General features: G+C 39.1%; 1 protein-coding gene across 2 annotated transcripts in view; it reads left to right on the top strand.

Annotated features, from left to right (window-relative positions):
* Positions 1-24,679, top strand: part of kif1b (kinesin family member 1B) — a gene marked incomplete at its 3' end in the record, with an annotated part of 52,476 nt that overhangs the window by 13,292 nt on the left and 14,505 nt on the right. Inside the window, exons 3-25 of one of the 2 annotated variants that reach the window (XM_083895756.1) lie at positions 3,069-3,145; positions 3,257-3,436; positions 3,749-3,817; positions 4,333-4,511; positions 5,211-5,322; positions 6,071-6,148; positions 6,247-6,312; positions 6,470-6,487; positions 6,811-6,886; positions 7,376-7,454; positions 7,557-7,699; positions 8,353-8,394; positions 10,316-10,527; positions 11,573-11,652; positions 12,245-12,320; positions 13,297-13,376; positions 13,819-13,925; positions 14,188-14,271; positions 14,549-14,729; positions 14,851-14,923; positions 21,946-22,051; positions 22,982-23,130; positions 24,239-24,417. In XM_083895756.1, the coding sequence (XP_083751882.1) occupies positions 3,069-3,145; positions 3,257-3,436; positions 3,749-3,817; positions 4,333-4,511; positions 5,211-5,322; positions 6,071-6,148; positions 6,247-6,312; positions 6,470-6,487; positions 6,811-6,886; positions 7,376-7,454; positions 7,557-7,699; positions 8,353-8,394; positions 10,316-10,527; positions 11,573-11,652; positions 12,245-12,320; positions 13,297-13,376; positions 13,819-13,925; positions 14,188-14,271; positions 14,549-14,729; positions 14,851-14,923; positions 21,946-22,051; positions 22,982-23,130; positions 24,239-24,417 (2,446 nt within the window). Of the gene's footprint in view, positions 1-3,068; positions 3,146-3,256; positions 3,437-3,748; positions 3,818-4,332; positions 4,512-5,210; positions 5,323-6,070; positions 6,149-6,246; positions 6,313-6,469; positions 6,488-6,810; positions 6,887-7,375; positions 7,455-7,556; positions 7,700-8,352; positions 8,395-10,315; positions 10,528-11,572; positions 11,653-12,244; positions 12,321-13,296; positions 13,377-13,818; positions 13,926-14,187; positions 14,272-14,548; positions 14,730-14,850; positions 14,924-17,119; positions 20,857-21,945; positions 22,052-22,981; positions 23,131-24,238; positions 24,418-24,679 lie in introns of those variants that run through there. The other variant, XM_083895757.1, reaches the window with a different exon arrangement.

The following is a 24,679-nucleotide window of genomic DNA, read 5'->3' as shown; positions in this document are numbered from 1 at the left end:
AAATCACACATTGACACAGCAACATGTTCGCTTTTTGGTTTCCATGGCATTAGAAAAAAGGTAATTACTGTGAGCTCGACTGCAACCAGAGGTGTAAAATTAATTTAAACATGTTGGTTAGCAATTATTAGCACTTGTACTTAATTAAATTTCCCAGGTAGTGTAATTGGCAGTTGAATTACTTTTGCATTTGTACCTTCAGACTCGAACTGGCCTTGGTGCTGTGTGTGTGCTCCACTAAAAGAAGAAGCCAGTACATAGAAGAAGAAGAATGCAATAGCAAGGAAAACATGGTGAAATCCAGAACGGTGCATTTTTCAGTTTAACTAATGAAATATTTTGAAGTTGATGTATAGTAGAAAGTCTAACGACTAGCTGCCAGCTAAAGCTGTGCGACATAATAATTCAACCATGAAAGGCTTTCTACGAACAAGCTAAAATCACCACCTAGTGTAGCAGAGGCAGACACACTTGATTAAAGAAATTGATTCTCTGCTCATGCTTATATACTGAAATAAGGGCAATAGTCCAATTAAACGGAATAGTCAAGTTACAACTTTAGAGCAACTTCACTTTGCACGGAAATGTCCTGAGTGTAAACAAGGAAAGGTAGCATATAAGTAGGTTCTCTTAACAGCAAAGAAAGGGGCTGAAAAGGTGCTTGATCCATCCATCCATCCATCTTCTACCGCTTATCCGGGCCCGGGTCACGGGGGCAGCAGTCTGAGAAGGGACGCCCAGACCTCCCTCTCGCAGGACACTTCCTCCAGCTCTTCCAGGGGGACCCTCAAGGCAATCCCAGGCCAGCCGAGCAACGTAGTCACTCTGGCGTGTCCTGGGTCTTCCTCTGGATCTCCTCCCGATGGGACATGCCCAGAACATTGCCCGAGGGAGGTGTCCAGGGGGGCGTCCGATACAGATGCCGAGCCACCTCAGCTGGCTCCTTTCGATGTGGGGGAGCAGCGGCTCTTCTCCGAGCTCCTCCCGGGTGACAGAGCTCCTCACCCTATCTCTAAGGGAGTGCTCCGCCACCCTGCGGAGAAAACTCATTTCATCCGCTTGTATCCGGGATCTTGTTCTTTCGGTCATAACCCAAAGTTCATGACCATATGGTCAAGGTGCTTGATGTTCAGTTAAAACAGTGGTATTTGTTGAGTAATGCTTAAGTACATTGAACACTTCCTGTCTTCACATCATGCTACCTCATGTTGATGCAACGATTTGTCTGGTTTGGTGTTTTGTACACCTTCAGCATTGATACACCTTCATAGATTTTTTACATCAGAGACATACTGAAGGGGCAACAAGTGTGAAACAGCTTTCCACTCTGAGAGCAATGGAGTGGAGCCAAATGAGACATGACATCATCGTACGTCATGAGAATGAGTCGTAGACTTGGCACTTATTTGCCCCCATTTAGAAGATGTTCTGTTACTCTGTTACTGTTCAAATGGAAAATTGACTTGAAGTTCTCTTAACCTGTTTTGTCTTGCCAGAACAAAGCTGTGATTCCTAGTAAGGCCAGTTTTGACTGACAGACAGTGGATCAGAGGCAGCTCCTTCATTAATAGCCACTGTAGATTATTCTAGGAAAGGGGAATATAGGGGCACTGGTAACTTAAATCCCCCCTCATTTCTTCTTGCCCTGGCTCCAATTTCCCTTTAGAGGCAGGTCAAAGGTGAAATTGGGCTTTATATAGCCACCTATCTTGCTGTATCCTCTTCCAGTACCCCGTAATGGAAGCTCCTGCACGGCCTGTCCACCTCAACCTGTTGGAAAGCTGTAGGAGGTCTAAAAACATGCATTGTTTTAACCTGTGCTCGGTTGTTGCTATTTACATTTCAGTTCAATGAGAATTGCTATAAACATCACATATTTAAATCATTGTTACAAGTAGAGTGAAGCATTGTGTGCAAGCCTATTCAGTGAAATTTAGCCTGAAGCAGTTCGCATTCTGGGTGTCTGAGGACACCTTGTGCTTTTCTTCTTGTCAGTGTGTGACCCATGGAGGGCGATATGCAATCCCTGTCTCTTCACATCTCCTGCATTATTGATAAGGGTGCTGAAATCCTCTGAACACATAAGGCACTCAGCCTGGAGCATCTTGATACGAAAGCCTCACAAGTACCCTCATGTCGAAGAGGCAGACCTGGCATTCATTTGCCCATTAGCTTTTCTGTGTCACATTGAAGACTGAAAATATTTGAAAATACAAATTTTACAATATTGATCTTAGTTGAAATGCAGTTGCTGTTGCTTTGTTTGTATTGTCCCTATGCCTTTGAGCATATACTTAACTTGTAGTCCCTCAAACTATTTCCTTAAGCAAATTTATTTAAATGAGTAAATTGAGCAATTGAGCAACAACTGGGGTATGATCTGTGTAAATAACCTGCAGTAACTTATTAATCTCCGCCTCGCTCCATCAAATATCCAGTGTGTGGTGTGGAAAGCTTAAACACTCTAGCAGCAAGCATAGTTAAGAGGCATGACATGCCAAACATGGCTGTAGATTCTTGTTCATTTAGAAATGTCTGTGTGGCCATTGGGAATGGTTGGAATGTACAGAAATAATGTGTCATCTTCCCTAGCAAATAAAACAGCGGAAATTAAGGCAATGGGAATAGGTTTCTGTTTTGATTCTTAAACATTTTTTACTAGAAATGTACATGGTATGTGAGGTAAAACTGGACACACAAGTTTTTCATCAGTTCTCAAAAAAGGAAATGGCTCATGATCTGTCAGTGGTTCATGTGACTGTAGGCTCCAAATATATCACTGTTAGTTCTCTGATTGAGGAACAGGAACATATAAGACCAAATACTTATCCTATTTGAGTGTTATTTGTGAAACCAGTATGGAATGTTTTCTGTTGTTTTGCACTAAAACAAATGCATTAATGTAATGTTAATAGTGATGCAAAGCAAGTTGACAAGGAAGAAAAAATAAATGTGCAAACTAAACTTCAGCTTCACTATTAAAGACCCCTGCTATATTCCAAACTTACTGCAACATTCTTAATATGTGGTAGAAGCATCAGACTTAAACTTTTGTCTCCCTTCCACAGTTATTTCGAACCCCAAAGCCCCAAAGGAACCAGCAAAGACCTTCAGTTTTGATTATTCCTACTGGTCACACACTACGGTGAGTTTGAACTTTTTCTCTTTTCCGTTATTATATATAAATGTATTGTCTGTTTGACATGAATTTTTTTGAAGTCCCACGTTTTCAGTAATTTCTCTACCCTTTCCATAGCCGGGAGACCCTTCTTTTGCATCACAGAACCTTGTGTACAATGACATTGGCAAAGAAATGCTACAGCACGCTTTTGAGGGCTACAATGTCTGCATCTTTGCCTACGGCCAGACAGGATCTGGCAAATCCTACACTATGATGGGAAAGCAGGAGGAGGGCCAGGAAGGAATCATTCCCATGGTTTGTCCTACAACACATGTTTCTCTTTCATTGCACAGTAGAGGTTCAGATGTTACACATTGTAATTTTAAGCACGTTCATAATACTCATTCTGCCTGTTGCTTTTAACTTATCAAAATCAAATTTTGGATGTGAACATCAGCAATTACATTTCACGATAATGAAATATATGTATGTATTATGTATGTATTATACACACACATATATATATATATATATATATATATATATACATATACATATACATATACATATACATATACATAAAACCTCTGCATTTGCACTAATCTGTCTCCTGTTTCTGCCTCCCAGCTTTGTGAAGATCTGTTTGAGAAAATCAATGATAAAGGCAACAAAGAAGATCTCTCCTACTCAGTAGAGGTGAGTCTCACACTGTTTTAACATCTGTTATCTGCCATTTTCAACCCCTGCCTCCGACAGCTGTATTAAACCACCGTTAACGGTCAAACGTCATTTACATTTAGCCTTAAAATTCAAGGGTGTTGTGTGTTATCCTTCTGGTAATTTTGTTAAAGTACACACAACTAATGAAAATAAATAAGTCTATAGTTATCATTAAAAAGTATCTTAGTTAATACGCTGCATGTTGAGTTTTTTTCTCTTTACTGAGGCCAAGTGCTTGCTCATTGTGTGAATTATCTTAATCTCTCTATAATAATGTGAGAGCTATACAAATATGTATTTAAAATTATGTACAAATGAAAATGTAAAATATCCTGCAATTATATTATGTTATTCAGCCTTGTGTTATTGTTTTGCCATTGGGAACCTAAACCATCACTGAAAAGTCCAAAAAAAAGTTACAGCTGTTCCAGTTAAGAATAGACACTTCACAGGAACTCACTTTTCACATCTGTTTACTCTTTTGTGTCTAGGTCAGTTACATGGAAATCTACTGTGAACGGGTGCGGGATTTGCTCAATCCTAAGAACAAAGGAAACCTACGGGTACGAGAACACCCTCTATTGGGCCCCTATGTGGAGGACCTGTCAAAACTCGCTGTCACCTCCTACACAGACATTGCTGACCTAATGGATGCAGGCAATAAGGCCAGGTGAGTCCAGCCCTGGGATCACCTTGAGACTGTGAGAAGGAAGCAGAGTAATGGTAGTAGTGATAGCTGTGATGATAAGATAACCCACATTCTCTGTCGAATGAAGTAATGCAGACTGAAATATTGTTTGCAAGCATTGGCTCGTTTTATTCAGGACTACAGAACCTTCCTAATGTTGCACAAGCTTGAATAAAATAATACATCGAGATTGACCTTGATGGCTGAGATTCTTTATTGCAGGTTGTGAGTATTTCTCAGTAAAAAATGTATATGCTTCAGTTTAATCTTTAGGTGCACGTGTGTATGTTTTACTCCAAGTGTGTGTGCGTGTGTGTGCCTAAGTCACAAGAGCCTCTGTGGGGAGGAGTCAGCCTTGCCTTAATCTCCCTGTGCTGACTCAGAAGGCTTATTTCTAGAACATGGCATGTAAACCCCATATCTCCCTTGTCGCTATTCCTCTTGAGTATGCTTTGTGTATTTGTGTTTGGTGTCCTGACAGCATTATCCTCCTCTGCCTCACAAAGTAATCTTTTAGACTCAATTCACCTTTAACAGTTGTAAAATCGAGCGTTGGTAACTCAAGGGAAATCCATGAATTTTACACTAGTAATTCTGAATTATTTCAAAATAATGATCATCAAAGTCTCCATAGAAATGTGTTACAGCCACATGTTTTTGTATTCCCTCTTACTATGGCAGAACTGTGGCTGCCACCAACATGAATGAGACCAGCAGCAGGTCCCATGCTGTTTTCACCATTGTCTTCACTCAGAAGAAACATGACAGTGAGACGGACGTCTCCACAGAAAAGGTCAGAGAACACGTTGAAGAAACTTTCACATTCTTAAATAACATCATGCAATCTTCACATGTAACCTTGCCAGTCATTGAAGATAGTGTTTTTGGGGGGTATTTCTCTACACGCATTTCCTCAACAGTTTATTTTTTAGTTTGCATCTTTGATATTGGCTAAAATTGTTCTCTTCTAAATGGGTGATGACTGGAGAAGGAAAGAGGGCATTTCCTCTTTCTGCAGTAAGACAGAGACCACTTTGTTATTGTAAACACAATGCCTATTGTATTCATTGTATTCTCAGTAAAAAATAAATAAAAGCTCAGTTGTATCTCACTTGAAAATAACATTCAGAATGTTGCACTTCCTTTCTGATATTTTTATTTGGTTTGTTAGCATTTTAAAAGTTTTTTTGTCTTTAATATGTCATGCAGTTATCATCCTCTCCCAGTTTGTTCATATGCACTTCTCCCTCTTTAGGGGTTGCCACACATTTGATTTGGCAGTGATTTTTTACATTGTATGCCTAGGGTTCACCCCCCCATGGCTGAGGTCAATTTAGAGTGTCCAATTAACAATGAGGAATGGGGGTTGGGGAGCTTGCTCAGGGGTACCCCAGCCCTTGACCTGGTGGGGATCCGAATTGGCAACTGAATTGGGTTATAAGCCCAATTCCCTCCCACTTGGCCAAGGGCTGCCCCCGTTTGTTCCACTGTCCATTACATTCATTTTGATTTTCCTATTTCCCTTTTCTCCCTTTCTTTAGGTCAGTAAAATTAGTCTGGTAGACTTGGCAGGGAGTGAACGGGCAGATTCCACTGGAGCTACAGGCACCAGGCTAAAGGTACGGCTAACTTCGTTATCCATCAGCTGCATTAACAAACTGTAATCTTATATTACCTTGATGGCACTTGAATAATATGTTTTTGTCTGTTGTTGTAGGAGGGCGCAAACATCAACAAATCTCTCACCACACTAGGAAAGGTTATTTCTGCCTTGGCTGAAGTGGTGAGTATTTTATGTATAGCATGTTTATATTGCATTCTCTTCTGTCCTGTCTTATAACTTGACCTTGTCTCAAGGAATGAATGTTTTAGACTGGCATTCTGTAATGTATGCTCCTCTGTTTTCTCTTCTCTTGTCCTTGTAATGATTGCTTACGCAGGATAACTGTACCAGCAAGGTAAACTGTTTGACAGCTCAACAACAAAACTTTTGATTCTTCCCATGGGGCATATTTGACAGCCTTTTTCCATGTGCGGTGTTGCCACTACCAATTTTTGTTATAGAAGTGTATTGTATTTGGCTTCACACTCAGTAAACGCACTGCACATCAAATAGGCTTGTGCTCACACCACCACCACCATCTTTCATGATACATTATTCATCTTTCAGATGAATAATGTATCATCATATCATTTAAAAAAAAAAAAAAAAAATGTTTTTACTGTTTTCTTCTGTTTGCCAAATTAAAGTATTTTTTGTTGTTGTTTTTTATTTCTGCAGAGCAAGAAGAAGAAGAAGAGCGACTTCATCCCATACAGAGACTCGGTTCTGACATGGCTGCTGAGGGAGAACCTGGGTATGAACATTTATATCAGCTAATAATTTATATTGGCTTTAATCATGGCAAATCTATTAATGTGGACTGTTGAACAAAATCCTGATAATGGAACCAACCACCTGTCCCCTGTAATACAAAGTAAGGGTATACAAATACAACTGGAGCACAAGTGCACATTACTCTTACCAATTAAAGAACACTGTCAGCAGACTGTATTTCAAACTAACTAGACAAGCACACACCCATTTACTGTACGTGGTTTGTACGACTGGAGCAGAGATGTCCAGGGTTTATTTAATCTTAACACATGCAGTACATAGCACTTAAATCTTGCATTGTTTGATTTAGTATTCAGCATTTGTTTTACTTTACGTATTAGTTTATGCAGAGTATTTTATGTCACCATACAATGGAAAAACTGTTAAACCTAATGGTAATCTTTTTGAGGTCTACAAACAGGAAGTTATTGACCTAAAATTGACCTTTCTATTGATCCTTTGTTATCAGGAGGAAACTCCAGAACAGCCATGGTTGCTGCCCTCAGTCCTGCAGATATCAACTATGATGAAACTCTCAGCACTCTTCGGTAAAGTTTCCTCTAAAGACCCACTGTATATATTTAGTTATTTACATTTACATTTATTCGTCTTTTCAGTCCCTTCCACTCAGAATGTATTTTTAATTCTAGCTATGCTGACCGAGCCAAGAACATCAAATGCAATGCTGTCATCAATGAAGATCCTAACAATAAGCTGGTGCGTGACCTGAAGGATGAAGTGGCTCGACTGAAGGAGCTGCTCCGTGCCCAGGGCTTGGGAGACATCCTGGACAGTGAGTTTAATGCTGTCACAGCAAACCGTATTCTGAAGCCACACAGCGTCTTTTCTTCCAGGGCCCACCACAAGTTGCCAACATTTTCTGTCTTCATCATTGTCTCTTTGGTTTCAGCCGTGCAACTTTGTTTCCATCGCCATGTTTGTACTTGTGCCTCTTACAAAACTAAAATGACTGAAACAGTTTTTGTAGACTTATTGACCATCATACTGGTGGTTTATTATGCTTCCTAACAGAGTCAAATAATTACACGTTAATGTGTTTTGTTTTATGGTAATCAATGTTGAAAACTATATGCAATATTACTATACTGAAAATTTACAGCGTGGAATTTGGCTGATTCTGTGTGACAATACAAATTGTATTTAAAAAGTAGCATTCACAAAAGTAATGGCTTATAGTTTAGTCAATTAGAGACATAATACACCAATTAAAAACTAATAATATATCTGAAGTGATTAATAACCTGCTTATTAGCTGCTGCTAGATCATGCTTAATGAGGTGGCACGTAACAAATAATTTCATGGATTTTTTTTCTCATCCACATAATCTCCTCATGCAGTCCTCTCAGAATTGTCTCTCACCTTTTTCTACCCTTCTACTAGTGCTGACATTTGACCCTTTCTCATCTTTTCCTGCTTCCCTTCAGTTGATCCTTTGGGGGATGATTGCCCAGGAAGTGGAATCAAATGTGTGTATATGTGTGATAGCCTTGCATTGTCTATCACTAATTGCCTTTATTAATAATAGCTAACATTGCTTATATGCCTATTACCTGTAGATAAAATCTTCTACGAGCTTTGCATGCAAATGCTTATAGCAAAAAAGCTTTTATAGAAGTACTCTACATGGCTTCCCCAGGTGTGCCGATCTTGCTAGGGTTAGCATGCAACTAGGTTGGCATGTTTTGCGCTTGTGTCTCTGTTACTTTTTAGAATAACAAGGACAAGGCTGCTACCTTTAAGGTTTAGCTAAGTTCATCTTAGATTTATTACGAATTACCTTTGGAATATGCCCTTAAGAAACATTACATTTAGACTCACTTGTCTGTCTTCCTTCACCTCTAATGCACTCGCATTGATTTCTCACCATGTCTTTAGTGATTCCCTTCCCGAAGCTTCTTCTCTTGCCATCGGTCTTTCTTCTGTTTACTTTGTTTTCTTTCACTAATCATCTGCTGCAGCTGACAGTGCCCAAATCTTTAGGATGGCACTTCTCACTTCTCACACTGAGGCTCAGAGCGACAGACGGAAAGGTGCATGAATTTGTAGCTACACCCAAAGCGTAGTGTAGTCAAGTCAATCTGGTTAACTTGATTTGTTGTTATATCATTGAATAGTTTGCTTGCTAGACTAGTAGTGTAGCTCATGCAGTTGTTCCTCAAATATCCCTAACACATTCTCCCTCTCGCCATATACAGTACCTTACCAGAGTAAAAGCACACATTTAGCTGCTGGTATCACTATATTTTTTAAACTCCTGAATGTCGACACTTCATTACATTTTAAACTCTGCATTTATTAGCAATTTGCTTTGCATATTTGCTTTTTTGATTCTTGGAGAGCACAATCTGAGTAACCCCAAAGGTCCTTGAGGCCATTATATTGACTTGAGCTGTCTGACCTTTCGTGAGGCTGCTGTGGGTGTTGGAGTGCATGCCTATGTGTACACGCTTTGGAGTGAATTAAATTACTCGACTGCAGGCTGACTTTTGGCACTATGTGTCAGCCATTCTCATCTGTCCTTTCTCAGGAAGTTCTTAAAGTTTCTATGTCTTTTCCATCCTGTACTTGAAACTCTAGTAGCAGTTCTCACAGTGTGTTTTCATTCATGGTAGCGTTCAAGACAAAGGCAACAAAATGGCATCCTTCTATTCCGTAGAACAGGGGTGTCAAACGATCCGGCCCACAGGATGTATTTGTAAATCTAATCATAATGTGAAATACTATATTTTTCAGTTCCAGATACCTGTGGCTAAATGTTTTGTGCTGTTGTAGATCCATTGTGATCTGTAAGTTGTAATGCACATGTGTAAATGGAAAAACTTTGTAAAAAAAGTAGCTTCATTACATATAAAACAAAGGGAAACATTTAGAGATCTTGTTGTTTATAGGTTATTATGCTAGCATTTTACTGCTCCGGCCCTCTTGAGATCAAATTGTACTGTCTGTGGCCCCTGAACTAAAAATGAGTTCGACACCCCTGCTATAGAATCACCCACACTACAAATTATGTTCTCTGAGTTAATTGCTCTACACTGTAATTCTGACCCACATAAAAATACCCTACTGAAATCTCTATAATGAAAAGTAACGTGAAATGAGTTGGGTTAAACACTGTTTAAAAACTACCAGGAGTGAAAACTGCTGCTGTCTGTAGCTTATCATAATGCTGTGTGTTTTTCTTAACCCTATTACCTACAATGTGTGTCTTACATCTTCCCTCCCTTTTGTCCCCTCTGTTTTCCCATATCCTTCCCTGCCCTCTCTTCCCATTTGGAATTTGGTTCCTCCACTTTGTGTTTTTTTTTCTCCCTAACCTGCCCTGGGTGTGCCCCTACCTCTTTCTGTATTGTTTTCCTTTTCTCTCTTTCTCTCTTGCTGTTGACTCAGACCTCAAAGACATTCAGAACAATAAGCATAGATACTTGGTAGCTTCAGAGAACCAACGCCCTGGCCATTTCTCCACAGCCCCTATTGGTTCCCTGACAGCCTCCCCATCCTCTGATGCACTATGCAGCCAGGGAGGACTCCAGTCAGTCACCAGCATCCAAGAGCGCATCATGTCCACACCTGGAGGAGAGGAGGCCATTGAAAGACTCAAGGTAAACTAGGCTTGTGTTGGCCTGGTTATCATCAAATTACATTTTTGTCAACAGAGTCCTACAGTTATCCACCCCACTCTGGTAAAAGTTATTTTCTTTCTTACCAGAGAAGTGAAAGTGGCTGAGTTCTTCTATTTTTTCCTTTTTGTTTTTGATTTATTGGACTTGTACATGCTGTAAATATTCATGCATTTAAAGACACTTAAGCGATTGGAAGCACACTTTTTTTAATAGAAAAATGAATTGCCTATTATTACATACACTGCATATTTGATTTCTGTTAAATTTCTTCATCTCCATTGTCAAACCATGTGGCATAGAAGGGGCTTCCCTGATTACATGTCATTGCATTTTGCAATCATGGTATTGATATCCTGTAATTTTGTATGTTTAAATGCCTCAATTACCATGCCTTGTTTGTTGTCATTAGTATAAGGGGATTCCTCAGTGGATATGGCCTATGACACTAAAGGAAAATATATTGATTAGCATACTACATGCCAATAAATGGCTTTTAATGAAAACACATTTTGAACACAAGTCCTCATGTGGCCTCAGACCTTGGTCCCCCTCACACTCTGCTGATGTGGTAGTGCATAGGCTCGTAACAAATGGACACGAGGAGCCACAGTTTCCATGGCAACCATGGTGCCCAGTCTGTCTGTCATCCAGTGACGTCAAACACCAATGGAGACGCAGAGAAAATTGGACCAAAATAGACTGCCTTTTAAGAGTGAAGCACATATGTATTCATTTTCTAAAGGTGCTTGAGCTGTGCAATGAAAGATACCTTTACTGGTAAACGCACAACAGTAACACATATTGCATAATTAGTGATTCATTGATTGATTTCATTGATAAAGGCTTAAGGATCTTTAACTTGACACAAACAATTATTGTAAAATTGTCATAACATAACTTTCTTTAATACTTGATTGTCACAATTTATTTTGTTTTCTGCTTATCCTATAAATACAGGTGGTGAGCGATTATCGACTGTTGTTATGATGAATTTATAATTGAATACTTTTATCCTTGTATTCAGGAATCAGAAAAGATCATTGCTGAGCTTAATGAAACCTGGGAGGAGAAACTGAGAAAGACGGAGGCAATCCGCATGGAGAGGTCAGTTTTGACAGCCTCTGTCTCTTTGGTTCCATTTCCATGACACAAGCAAAATGTCTCCACCCCTCCCTCACACTATTCTGTCAGTGTTATAGACATAGCTCTGTCCCTGTCTTTTCTCACCTTTGTGCTCTCTGTCTCGTTTTCTTCACCAGTCTCTGTTATTTCCTCTACATTCTGCCCATTTCCTTTAACTTCTCTGTTGTTACACTCTGCAGCACAGTCACTCTTCTCACATCCTTTCACCCCCTTTTATCCGCTCATCTGTAACTAAGGACATCAACCATGTTGCGATCTGTCCACTGAGGCTCACTGTGGTGCCATTCTCTGCCTGTTTCAGTTCCATAAATCACTGGTTGTTACGTCAAACACCATTACTTTCCACTCTGTTTCTTTTATCAACAATATTATCTTTCCTGGGAAATGAATGCATATATTTTCATTATACAGTATGTTAATTGTTGCGGAAATGCTTTGCCAGAGAACATATGCAACTGGCTGTGTGAAAGCAATAAAAACTTCAAAAGTCTTCCAACGGCGTCTCATTTGAACTGTTACTCCTGAGTTAACACATGTTTTGCCTTCACTACAGAGAGGCCCTGCTTGCAGAGATGGGTGTGGCAATACGTGAAGATGGAGGCACTTTAGGAGTCTTCTCTCCTAAAAAGGTACAACAGACATGAAACACTGATACACGCATTAGTGGTGGAGCGAACAAATTCCCCATGGCTTGTAATGCACACCCTTCAACTACCATTTCCTCACTTTATTTGTTATTTTCTTACATGAGAACCATCCATGTGCAGTCACTGTTTTTCTCATCTGGTCACTTTATCATTTTGACTGTCTTTCCACTCATTGTTATTTTCCTTCCGTCACATACTCAGCTTAGTAACGACCAGGTGGATTGTTTTCCCACTGAAGAGGTTTGTTTAGTCAGCAGACAAAGTACCTTTCCTGCATTAGATGTAGCCCCATAAATGAACCTTTAGTAATGGCGTAACACTAGAAACATGTTTATTTTCATGGTCTGCCTTGCTTATAGTTGCTTCCTGCTTTGTGTGTATGAATTCACTCTTCTCCCAGTATCATCCCGCAGAGGCAACATACAGGCCAGTAGGTGTAGTATGTGCTTGTCAGAAAAGCAATAACTGGGACAGAGATGGCTCTGTTATCTTTTAATCACTGACTGTTCAGTGCCAGCTGTCACTAGATCAGCTTTGGTTTCAGAAGATTCCCCTCTTTGAAATTAATCCTTCTTTTAACATGGGGAACCCCCCGATTGTTGTATGTTAGTCCCCCCCCCCCTTTGTTCACACCTTTATGTCATCCATTTTTTTTCTCTTTTTTCACTTCCTGCTGCTCCACGGGTTAGCATTTTGTTGAGAAGCCTTGTGATCTCTATACAGACTTTAATGGGGTGTTTTCCCCAAAAAAGGTTGGTGTTTGCAGGAATACATGTTGGCGCTTTTGGTTAGTTTTGATACAGACTCAGTAGACGTGTTGGTGTTACTTTTAGTCATGGTCATGTAGAAGATTATGTATCATCAGCAGTGTTTTTATGTATTAAGGAAAGTATTGAGGAACAACGGTTAATCTTACAAATGTATTTGTGGTAAACTCTTTCCCATGTCTCACCTCTAGACTCCACATCTGGTTAACCTAAATGAGGATCCCCTCATGTCGGAGTGTCTGCTCTACTACATCAAAGATGGAATTACAAGGTAATTAAAACTTGAATTTCAACAGTGAAATGCTGCAGAGGATGTGAACAGGTCTGCAATTCCTCACAGACAGGGTCTCTGAAAAAGTACTTAAAGTAGTTTAAGTTTTCCTCTTTTAACGTCCAGACACAGGAACTTTCAGAGTAATATAAAAATCTGCCAACAACCAACTTTCTGAAGTTACTTTCCGTCACTTTTTTTCCTTTTGGGCCCCTCAGAGACTACGTCTGTTGAGAATTTTGTATTAGCAACCCAGGGTGACAAAATTAGATGAGGTGCCTGTTGTGTGCTTATTGTGTTTTAGAAGTATGGCCTTTTTTTTTCTTTTTTCTTTTATTTAAACTAATGGTGCACAGGGTTACCTTTATGTTCTGACACTGACTGCCAATCAAATGAGAAAGCAGTTATCTGGCTCTTAAAATGGCTTCTGTGATTGTTTCAGGGTGGGTCAGGCTGACGCCGAAAGAAGACAAGACATTGTTCTAAGTGGTGCTCACATTAAGGAAGAGCACTGCATCTTCCGCAGTGAAAGGAATGCCAATGGAGATGGTGAGACATTCTATTATAAGTTTACTTGCTGGTGTTTTCTTATGCATACTGTATGTATGCATTGAATATCTGGATTCTTTCAAAAAGGATGATATGTTTCTTGGTCTCATTTAAAGAAAGACAGTTATAGCCCATAAATACTGTGTTGTGTTGCACTGTACTATTCTGTGCTGCTAATGCCCTAAGAGGCTTAGATAATTGTCTATTACCGCTTTTTAGAATGAGTCACTAATTATTATGTGTGTGTGTGTTTTGGTCAAAGTTATCGTTCTGCTGGTACCATGTGAGGGATCTGAAACTTATGTCAATGGCAAACGTGTTGTAGATGCAATCCAGCTCCGGTCAGGTACGTATCTCATTTTTGAACAGATATATTGCATTTCTGTAAACAAAATTGTCACATGTACATGTCATATTTTCTTATCTCTGTGAGCTGAGGTTAAAATAGATGATTGATTTCTTGATAAGACTAGAAAAACAATTTGGATGTTTTTTACTTTTTACAATTGGAAAAAAAAAACATGGTAAATGTAAAGGTCAGTGCTGCTGATGGTTGCATTTTTTACAGTTTTAATGGAGCAGTATCTGTGTTGTCCATGTTTGCCACCTCCATTTTCTTTTAGGTAATCGTATCATCATGGGAAAGAACCATGTGTTCCGGTTCAATCACCCAGAACAGGCCCGTGCTGAAAGGGAGAAGACGCCATCTGCAGAAACTCCTGTGGAGCCTGTGGATTGGACCTTTGCTCAGAGAGAGCTTCTGGAGAAACAGGGCATTGACATGAAGCAGGAAATGGAGAAAAGGTGCGGAATGTTTATTTCCGTTTGTTTCCAATGTTCTTAATAGTCTGATTTGTATGGTTTAAAATATGGAATGTACGTACATTGTGAGATAATTTGACTTTATATCATTCTCCTTACCTAGGCTCACTGAGATGGAAATTTTGTACAAGAAGGAGAAGGAAGAGGCAGACCAACTTCTGGAGCAACAGCGACTGGTGAGTTCAAATCAGCTGCTATTTAATCTTTATTGTTTGCTTTTATGACATTGATGATAGAGGTTGCAGACAAGTTGTAACTTATAACAACTCTGTATGTTATATAGATTTTAAAGCCATAAATTATGATTTTTGCAAAAAGGTTAATTATAAACAATGGCAGATTCTTGAGGAATCCAGTTAGTGACACTTGGTGTGTTTTTTGAAATGTGCCACATGATATCTATCTTATATGGAATTTAAAGTTCAAGCAAGATTTGTTTTTGTTAGTTACAACTGGAAAGTTATTTTTTGATTTTCACTTGGTCCATTTAAATCTGACCAGTACTAATTCTCACTCTGAGCTCTGACTCTCTTGAGGTGTGTGTGTGTGTGTGTGTGTGCTCCCGTGCGTGTGTAAATCACACTTTTACTCCTAGAGCATGTCTGTTTTTCTTGCATGGACGTTTTTCTCGGTTGAGACGGAGAGCTTTTACCTGCCTTCTTATGTTGATCTCACTTTTCTGTAGCAATTTTAATGAGCAAAAATAGGTTGTAAAGCTTCCCCCTTTCCAAATCCCTGTTCCCTTTTTCTTGTGACTTCTCTAGAGGATCTGAATCTTGCAACAGCAATATGCAGCTGAATTTGATTTGAAATGAAGATCATAATCAATTCAGAACTGACTAAACAGTGGCCTGTATTGGAACACATACTATATTTTGCAAAAAAAAAAAAGAAGCAATGCTGCTTTTGCATGGTTCTTGTTAATAGCACGTTTTCTTAACTCACCCAGTATTGGTTCTGGACTAAGTTGCTGTGTTTGCTGTTGGACTGGTCAACTCTGAAGTGGCTGTTGATTTGCTTGGATTAGATTTCTACCCTAGTTTCCTTGCTCTGTTTTGTCCTGAGTTTCATCAATGCAGTTGCTGACATGTACAATGCATTGGGATAACAAAAAAAAATCCTGCTGTAGTTTTTGATGAATAGTAACAATGTGGTTTCTCATTGACTTCTTTGGCTACCTCTTTTGTTAGCCTTTCCTGGCATCTTGTCGCACAATAGGGACACTCGCTCAACAACAGAATTATACAAATGAATCAGTGAAGCACAGATATATTTCATATTCATATCACATAGGTGGTTTTATGCACTGAGCTACATGCTTACAGTTAGAATCCCAGCAACATTCATTTAAAAAAAAAAAAAAACATTCCATTTCTAGCTTTTGATACAAAGTCATTCCCAAGTCCTGAATTGTCTGTACCGACTGGTTGTGATCTGTAATGTACTTTGTCTACACAAAATGAGAAACTGCATCTCTTTTCCAACTAACATCTTTCTTGTAGTGGATTAACATCCTCACTCCTGCATCTCCTCTCTTTACTGGCTTTCTGATCAACTGCAAGAACACTCTGTCTTCTAACTCACTGCTAAAACTAAAGCCACTCAAACCTTCTGGACTAAAAGGTGAAAGCTCAAAAATCTACCTACATGTATGCCTCTGTAGCATGTATGGGAACCAGCTTTCAAATCACAGAATTTTTAAACTAAGAAGAAGAATATCGCCAAACTATACAGAAGTGCTCCAATCAGCAATCCTCCTCTGTTGATATTTCCTTTCTAATCATAATAGAAATGCTTTACCTTTACTTTTAATAACAATATGCAACATTGGGAACCGAATTGTTAAAAGTGACATCCACATTTTTGACATATGAAAAGCTTTGTTATAGGTGAGCATTTGAATGACTATACAATTATTTATGTGTATATTATTACATTATTTACTAGAAAATATACAAGAAAGACAAACTGACCAGAAAGTCAATGGAAGCCACTGTGTTGTATGTACATTTGTTTGTTTTTCTATTCTTATTTTGAACATTACTCTGGAAATAATACTGCATGTCTCCATACATCGTGTATAGTAATGATGTATGCAAATATTTTGATAATACTATTACAGTGTAATAGTTATCTTTGGCAAACATCCCAAGCCCTTTAACTGTAAATGTCTCGAAGCTCAATAATTATATTCTTATTTAACTTAACAGCAAAAAACAAACTCATTAATAAGCAAGTTCCCATGTTGCATATTTATACCTTTTTAATCATTCATTTTTAAGCCATCCTTTCATTCTCTCTTTGATTTCCCATTGTAATTTATCCTTTTTTTTGGGGAACCATTTGGTTTTTTCCTCTGTTGTTTTCTCAAGGATGGAGACTCTGATAGTGGGGATGACTCAGATAAGAGGTCTTGTGAAGAGAGCTGGAGACTGATCACTTCCTTGAGGGAAAAGCTGCCTCCCAGCAAGCTGCAAACTATCGTGAAAAAGTGTGGCTTACCCAGCAGTGGGAAGAGAAGAGAGCCTGTCAAAATGTACCAGATTCCTCAGCGCCGACGCATCACCAAGGACTCCAAATGGGTGACCATCTCTGACTTGAAGATCCAGGCAGTCAAAGAAATCTGTTATGAAGTAGCACTTAATGATTTCCGTCACACACGGCAAGAAATTGAGGCATTGGCTATTGTCAAGATGAAGGAGCTTTGTGCTAGCTACAGCAAGAAGGACCCCAACGAACGGGACTCTTGGAGGGCTGTGGCTCGGGATGTTTGGGACACTGTAGGAGTTGGTGATGAGCGCATAGAAGATGTCATCACCAATGGGTCTCGAGCAGGAGGAGCTGTTATGGATGAGCTTAAAGTGCACATTGATAAACTTGAGGACATCTTGCACGAGGTGAAGAAACAGAATAACATGAAGGATGAGGAGATCCGTGCTCTCCGGAACAAGATGGTCAAAATGGAAAAAGTTATTCCACTCATAACCCCAGAGAGCCAAGAAAAGCCTCCTAGTGTGGACACATCCACCTGTGTGACCAGAACTCCAAGCCCTTGTGAGGAAAAACCTCCTGTGCCAGAAAAGCCGGATGGAGAGGATGCAGAGTCACAAACAGGCCAATGTATAGGAGACGACTCAACCCTAAAGCGAAGCCAAATGCGGTGGATGCGTCAAGAGCAGTTACGCCTGAAGAACCTTCAACAACAAGAGATCTCCAAGCAGCTCCGCCGCAATACTGGCCCACATCGCTTTATACCACCAGAGGACCGCAAGCTGCGGTTCCCCTTCAGAAGTAACCCTAAACACCGCAACTCATGGAGCCCTGGCACTCATATCATAATAACAGATCAGCAGGTCGTTGAGCTAAAGGTGCCCAAAGAAGCTGTAGTTGAAGAAGAGGCAGAAAGCCAGGCAGAAGGGGTAGTTTCTAGAGAAAAGATGGCTGCTTCAGTTATTCAAGTCACTCCTCCATTACCAAACCCACCAGTCCAGCCCAGAAGCAAAGACTTGGAGCAAGGCTTAAGTCCGGGTCAAAGAAATAACTATAGGAACAATCAACATCAGCAGCCACATGAACGACTCCGCAGCAACTCTTTTCATCATCGCCAGCGGCCCTCTGGCTCCATGGAGTCACTCCAGCAGTCTGAGAGCAACAGGAGGCATAGCCAGGCTTTCTACCAGCCTCGCCACCATCAGAACCACCCAGTATATCCTCCGCCACACCTTCAGCAGCACCCATACCACTATAATGGCATGATGCATACAGATGGCAGCTTCACTGGTTACCAGCAGTACCATCACACTGACCATGCTAACCATCCAAGTAGCTTTCAGGCACCTCCACGAATGCGTAGGCAAATGTCGGCGCCTAATCTAAAAGCCAGCAGAGAGACGACAGTCTGAGTGGAACTTATTAAACAATGAACTAATTTTCAAATTCTTTGAGTAGGCAAATACTTTACAGATCACAACAACAGATTCATGCGAGTTAAACAACTGAGGCTGACTGTGACCTTTGCACTTGATCAGCATGTTATTGGTTGATCCAAAAATATTGTATGTATCATAAAGACATTTTATCATCGTAATATATGCTGTTTTTTTGCTGCATTGTTTGCGCTATCGTCAGCCTTAGGAGAGATGTCATAAGGAATTGAAGCCAACAGATATGGAGACGTTTTTTTTCCCCAGAAGAGACATTTCATGCCTACTCATAAATATTGTTTTTGTGCGTGTGTGACATTTCATCAATCATGCTTTGATTTGCCAAAATTGTCTTCATGGTTGGAACTTCTGAGTTTACATTTTGCAATTTTAGTATGGATTTGTCATGAATGTTTTTAGCCACTACAGTATAAACACATGGATGTGTTCCATTTTTATCAAGACTGTTGTTTATTGCAGCCCAAATTCAAAACAAAATACCTATTTATTCATCTCTGTTCACCTTGTGATTGAATGTTAAGATTGAAGAATTGGTTCTGCGTATTTTTTCATCTTTTGTGTCGTACCTCATCAAACTGTCATAAATCAACACACTACGTGATCGTCATTTTTTAAGCAGTGCTCAAAGGATATAGTTTTGAAAAAGTGCCGTTTTATGCACTTTTTGAAATCCATTTATGTATTTACTAGTATAGTATTTTTAACTTCATTTTACTGTAGTGGCTTTGTATTTCAGCAAAACTTTTAAACAGTATAGCTTCTTTTTTTTTTCTTTTTTTTTTTACCAAAACTAACTTGAGTAAAACCTGAATTAATCAAATTCTTATTAAGCCACTTGATCCCAAACTATGTTATCCTCATTTTTTCATATGGTGTGACACATACTTGTATTACAATACTTTGCACTTCCTGAAGTCACGAGTAAGCTGTATAATTAGTTAGTGAATACATAAATTGTACATGTTTAGCAACAAGTTACTCTTTTCTTCAAAGAATTAACAACACCCATGACAAAGTACCTACCCACTGAAATCTGAGAACCACAATGCTGAAATCATAGAAGGTGGATCCAACTGTATGACGTGGGAACACAATGATATCTTTGTGAGAACATGACCATAACCAATCCAGACTGTTCAGAATAACTTCCCTCTTCCTGTAAAATTCGCACATCGTGATCTAAGTTTAGATTTTTGTTTCATGCTGTGCAAATATTGCAAACACAAAGTTCTCTGTGTTTCAAATGAATGTCCAACAGAGTGTTGTCATGGCTCCCAAAGACTCGCCTTAAAAATGCTGGAGGGAGGACAAAGACTTGAAGTGCTTGCTTAATGTCGTTCAGGATAAATCCATGTCAAATCAAATTTTTGAGGACTGCCTTGATTTAACTGCATCGAATTCATATATCGCAGAGGTTGTCTATGAAATCAGTCTTCCATCTCTCTCTGTTTTGGCTGCTTCTTATTTGAATTAACACATCAGACTGTTGAATCTGTTTTCCTTGCTGCATTTTTTCGCTTTAAAAGAACCCACTTTCAACCTTCAGTTCACTTTAAAGAAACAGTGACACTCGGCAGCATGAAAGAAACCTTTGAGGCCTATCAGAATGATGAGTATTTTCTGCCTTATAGTTCATGTTTTGAATCTATAATAAAGATTCAAAACATATATATTATATCCTGCCTTACTATGCTGTAACAAATACCAAACGATATAAGGACACGTGCAACTCAAATCTCTGCATCCTACACCTCATGACTTTATGACTATCTTTGCATGCAATAGCTTCCACTTCTTTAGCTCTAATACATGCTCCATTAAAGAATGGTATGTAACTTGTGCACTGTGGCTGACAGTGACCAGGTAAGATGGAAAGAATACATTATAGACAATGTAGCCTATCTATTACTGTTATACTGGTATGTGCATATACAGTACATCGGTGATATGTCCAAGTTTAATGTGTCTGACTGTTGTATGTCTGCCTTTTGGATCTGCAAAATCAAGTGCCTCACTGTGGCTGTGAACAAAGTTGTGTTGCTTCCTTCGTCAAACACTATACAGTACATACATTTGAACAGTATTGTTCACAGGTTTAAAAAAGAAAAAAAAGGATAAAGTTAATCCCTGTGTTTCTGGAGATTTATTTTCAAAGTATGACTGAAATAAAATGACATGCTCAATGTGGAGTTAATAGTGGTACATCGGCATTTGTTGTTTTTCAGTACGTATAATGCAATCTAGGGATAGAAGTTGATTTCTGAGAATCCACAGCATTCACAATTTCAGACCACACCTCAGGCCAGATTAAAGGTGGAAGTTTCAGTTAATGTCATTTAAATTATTGTGTGCTTTACATTTAGAAGTGGTGATTTTATACACACAGAATTTCAAGATTCGGCAAAGCAACATTTTTAATGGTGTCTTTTTGCTCTAATCATTTATTAATACGTTATGCCAGTGTTGCATAGAGTTCGAGAATGAAAGGGAATGTATTTACCTTTCTTGGTATCATTAAACTCCCATAAGACTTTAAATATCAGTATTTCCAAAGAGATTCACCTGGTTAGTTATGGTACTTTTTTTTCTACCTAGATAAATATAGTAAAACACTTTAGATTTCAATTCAGAACGTCCATCTTTAAGATTTGTGATGTTTACAGCAGGGAGGAGGTTCATGACAAATGAAAAGGCGACATTGTCTTCCCAGAAGACACTGAACAAACAGGATGAGGTCATCAGGACCACAGCCTGCTCTCCTCTGTAGAGAATGGCGCCCCTCATTGGATTACGCTTGACTCGTCTTATAGTAGCACCTCTGCTCCACTCCAGCTATTTCTCTCATTATATTATGTATTTGATGAAGTTGGATAGGGGTCGAGGTTTTTTTTATTCATTGTACCAACTTCGGATTTGAGTTTCCTACTTTTGTAAGTAGTACAAAGAAGAAATGCAGTAGTAATACATTTATTTACAATTTTGGCTTTTTGAACACATCTCATTAAGAAGAAAAGGCACGTGATTCTTGATTGTAAGAAACATTTTGTTCTCAAATACAATTTTAAATGATATACTAGAACAAGATAACTATATGTGGCAATAAAAAGACCATAAGGTTGTGGACCTCAAAAAGGCAAAATTAATCAGCTTGAATATTTGTGGTTGAATGTAGCTCTGATGGTCCTCTAAGCTCACCTATTGTTGCCACATTTGTCCATGCTCTCCTTTCCCCTTCCCTATGTGTTGATGTCCAGGCTTATGAGAGCAAATTGCAAGAACTTCAGAAACAGGTGGAAACTCGCTCGCTGATCGCAGAGACACCGGATGAAGAAGAGCTGGAGGAGGAGGAGGAAGAGGAAGGTGTGTACTGTTAATCCTCAGCCATGTAGATATTCCTGTTGCACTCTGCATTATATGTGAACATAAAATGCACTGTATTTTTTTCTCCACATTTTCTGTCCAGAACCTAAACTACCGGAATGTGCAAACCGTATGTCTCCTTTCATAGTCAGAACAACCTCACCTTAATTAAAGTTTGTTAATATTGCCGTACTAATTTCATTCAAGACATTCTGCCAAACTACTTCATATGTTCATAATAAATCATACTTTAAACACTAAGAAAACCTTCAGTGAGCCTATTAGCCACACATTCATTGTTGCTAAATAGAATACAGAATAGCAGAAATGTACGAGAGATGATGTTTTTTAAAAATAAGCCTCTGTATCCATTAACTTCATTAGCAGTTAAAAGGCTAATTTACAGATTATTATTATTAATTAAAATTGATAATATACCAGTGGAAAAATCATTCGCTTTATTGACCAATTCATTTTTGTCCGTCTGACCTGATTTTATGGTTGTAATGTTTTTAGACTTCGTTTTCTGCAATATATGTATATATATATATATACATATATGTATCTATGAAGTTGTCAACTCGATTTGACTTTCCTTGTTCATTGTTTGTATATATATATTGTATATATAATATAATTCATTGCTGTAGCTGACCATATAAACTCTAATGTTAAAGGTCCAACACAGCACAGACACTGCATGCAAGAAATGCTCACTTATTCAAATAAAGGTGACAACATTATTTCACGTGATGGTAGTCTTCAGTACAGTAGATTTGTGGTGGGCTAAAAACAGCAACTTAGACTTGTTAGGTTCTTTTAGGTTTTCTGTGTATTTGTATCACATTTGGGCTCTGTATGCATGTGTTATACTGTATGCAGCATGTGAGCATAAACTCTGTCTCCTGACCCCCCCCCCACCCCCTGCAGTGCCGTGGACTCAGCATGAATTTGAACTTGCACAGTGGGCCTTCAGGAAGTGGAGGTACCATCAGTTCACCTCGCTGCGTGACCAGCTGTGGGGAAATGCTGTGTACCTGAAGGAGGCTAACGCCATTAGTGTGGAGCTAAAGAAGAAAGTAAGTGAAGTGTGACACAAAGGTTTTGTGTTTCAATTACTCTGAGAGTGTATTAAAACATACACTAAATTAAAATGTTGTGGAATGCCAAACTGTATTCCAATAAAGTAAATGACAGGCAGCCTTATCCAGAGAAGTGAGTCAGCCTCTTACCGTTTATGCATCACATTCTGGGATGTTCGACTGATGACACATGATCTTTGGACCGTATTTCTCGTGGTAAACCTACGTGGTTGTGATACTGAAGACGCACAAGTCTTTAGATTTCTGTTCAGTCCAGAATGATGCAAGTGATTTAAACAGCTACTGTAGATGCTTAGCTGAAAGCATTACATTTGTTCCACAAGCATCATTTAATTCATAATAATTCAAGTGGAAAAAACAGGATGTCTTTTGTCATAGTTGTCTGTCTTTTTTCAGACAACTTTTTTCTTGTGTCTGTAATTTATGTCCAGTGTGATGAAGTGCTTTAGGATTTTGCCCCAGAGGATGCTGGGAAGTGAGAGGTCACAACATTTAGGCTGGTTAGTTAATGATTTGTTTGACCTTTCAACCCTGATCTATCTGCAGTCAAATTTAATTATATTTCAAAAGGCAGCATGCTCTGCGTGTCTTTTATGCAGCAACATGTTGGTCATGGAGTGATGTGGCTGCACCCTTTATTATTCTGCTGTAGAGGGAAAAACACAATGGCTCGTTTGTGTTTCTTTTAAACCAATCACAATCATCTTGGTTTGCAGTGACAGTGCAACCCCTGAAAGGAAATAATAGTGTCAGGGTCTTATTTTGCTTATTTTGGTGTAATATTTACATGAGATCCAAAGCTTTATCAAAACTTTTTCTTTTTTATGTGTTTATGATGCTGGTTTAGAAGTTATTGATGTTGTTTCCCGTAGCAAAGGTGATTTTGTTTTTTATCAATTGCAGCAGTCTGGAAGAAATTGGTATTTGAGGTTCCCAGTCAATATTAGTCTACATCCAACAAATCAGACTGCACTTTCCAAGTAAACAGTCAAGGTTCTCGGTGTCGAGATCGATTTTTACGTTTGTTTTTTTGTTGTTGCTTTTCTTTGTTTTCTAATCTGTCCTCTTCCCTTTACCTACCCAGGTCCAGTTCCAGTTTGTCTTGCTAACAGACACACTATACTCACCACTGCCCCCCGAGCTCCTGCCTCCAGAGCCAGAGAAGGAGCGCGACTCCAGGCCTTTCCCTCGCACTGTGGTGGCGGTAGAGGTCCAGGACCTCAAGAATGGAGCCACGCACTACTGGTCCCTTGAAAAACTCAAGTAATCGCCAAACCATATCTCAGACTGGTCCCAATTTGAGAATGCATTGTTTCAAACATGTATTTATAGAAGTGCAGCATATAATGTGTTAATGTGTTGTAGACATTTGACAGAAATAAACACAGTGTTTTTGCTAAATTCACCTTAAGTGCCCGGAAACAACAGATTTATCAGTGTCATCAAATTTGTCTTCCTATAGTGGATGTGCTATATGGATGCATAAAAAAATAATAATGTATTGTCATTACTGAAGATAACCAAG

This window comes from Microchirus variegatus (assembly GCF_963457635.1).
Source record: "Microchirus variegatus genome assembly, chromosome: 9".
NCBI lineage: Eukaryota > Metazoa > Chordata > Actinopteri > Pleuronectiformes > Soleidae > Microchirus > Microchirus variegatus.
This window is presented reverse-complemented; position numbering and strand designations above follow the sequence as displayed.